General features: G+C 33.4%; 1 protein-coding gene across 1 annotated transcript; it reads right to left on the bottom strand.

Annotated features, from left to right (window-relative positions):
- Window positions 1-427: 427 nt before the first annotated feature.
- LOC145666135 (uncharacterized) lies at window positions 428-994 on the bottom strand. Its single transcript, XM_081733220.1, has one exon. The coding sequence runs from the start codon at window positions 992-994 to the stop codon at window positions 428-430; it is 567 nt and encodes a 188-aa protein (XP_081589346.1).
- Between the last annotated feature and the right edge of the window lie 478 nt (window positions 995-1,472).

Raw genomic sequence — 1,472 nt, 5'->3', positions numbered from 1 at the left:
TTTACACGTGTAATCAAAGGCTATCCAGTAAACAAAGAAATAAGGGATCTTGAAACCGAATTATACAACCAGAACATCAATTTCTGCTTGCTTTAACGATATCCCTTTTACTATAACCATTCTTATACAGCTGTTCTTTAAAGATTTCCACATTCTCTTCTACATTCTTGTTACAAATTTTGGTAATTCTTTCTAACATATTTATTATGAAATTAACTTTTGTGCTTCTATCTACATTACTTTTCTTATTACAATAAATACCAGCATTACATTCTTTTTGATACCATTGAGTCTTAATGCTCTTCCCTTCCTTACTCATTAAAATGTCAAGATAACATAATACACGTCCCTGCTCTGTCTCTAATTCTAATTCTGTTCACTTCTCCTTATCTTCAATACTACCAACAAACTCTATCAACTCTTCTTTTTATCCTTCCCATATCCCAAAACAATCATCAACGTATCTACATAAAAATCGAATCTTTTCTTTCCCCTTTTTTACCACATCCTTCTCCCATACATTCATAATGATATCAGACAATACCGGACTTATCTTAGATCCTATACTTAAACCATCCTTAATCCTATATATGTCATTCTTAACTTTACAGAAACCAAACTCCCACATTAAGTTGAGGGCTTTTCTAACTTTCTCCCATTTCCAGCCTTTATCACATTCTCCCCCCATAACTCTCTTAATCGTATCAAGTATAGCACTTCTTTTTAGAGTAGGGAACATGGCTTTCACATCTAAACTAAACAAAATACAATCATTATTAATTTTAGCATTACTGGTGTAGTTTATTACTTCTCTATAGTCTTTAACTGCCAAAGTCTCTTGTCTGTCTCTTACCCACTCTAACACTGGTTTCAATTCACTTTCTAGCGGTTCCAAATAATTATTCCTACAGTCCATAACTGGTCTAAGCTTTACTTCCTTTTTGTGTATTTTTGGATAACCCTTTAACACCGGCACTCTTCCATCTTCATTCATCCATTTCTTAAGTCCCTTCTTTTTACATTCTTCTTTTAATTCTTCTATAATTTCTTCTTTTCTTCTTGTCAACTAATTCATACTGTCCATCCACCAAATTCTTTACCTTGTCCTCATACCACGCTTTATTTATTACCACTGTCGCCCCTCATTTGTCAGCTCTCTTTACCACTATGTCCTTCCTTTTCGTAAGGCTATCATATCCTCTTCTTTCTGGGATATGGGAAGGATCAAAAGAAGAGTTGATAGAGTTTGTTGGTAGTATTGAAGATAAGGAGAAGGGAATAGAATTAGAATTAGAGACAGAGCAGGGAGGTGTATTATGTTATCTTGGCATTTTAATGAGTAAGGAAGGGAAGAGCATTAAGACTCAATGGTATCAAAAAGAATGTAATGCTGGTATTTATTGTAATAAGAAAAGTAATGTAGATAGAAGCACAAAAGTTAATATCATAAGAAATATGTTAGAAAACCCAAA

Source organism: Thermobia domestica, chromosome 12 (genome assembly GCF_964235325.1).
Source record: "Thermobia domestica chromosome 12, izTheDome1.hap1.1, whole genome shotgun sequence".
NCBI classification, from domain to species: domain Eukaryota; kingdom Metazoa; phylum Arthropoda; class Insecta; order Zygentoma; family Lepismatidae; genus Thermobia; species Thermobia domestica.
Note: the sequence above shows the minus strand (reverse complement) of the source record. Positions and strands in the feature narration are given on the sequence as shown.

Bases quoted from the DNA above. Each gene is read 5' to 3' on its own strand.
- LOC145666135 (XM_081733220.1), bottom strand. From the start codon at position 994: ATGAATGAAGATGGAAGAGTGCCGGTGTTAAAGGGTTATCCAAAAATA.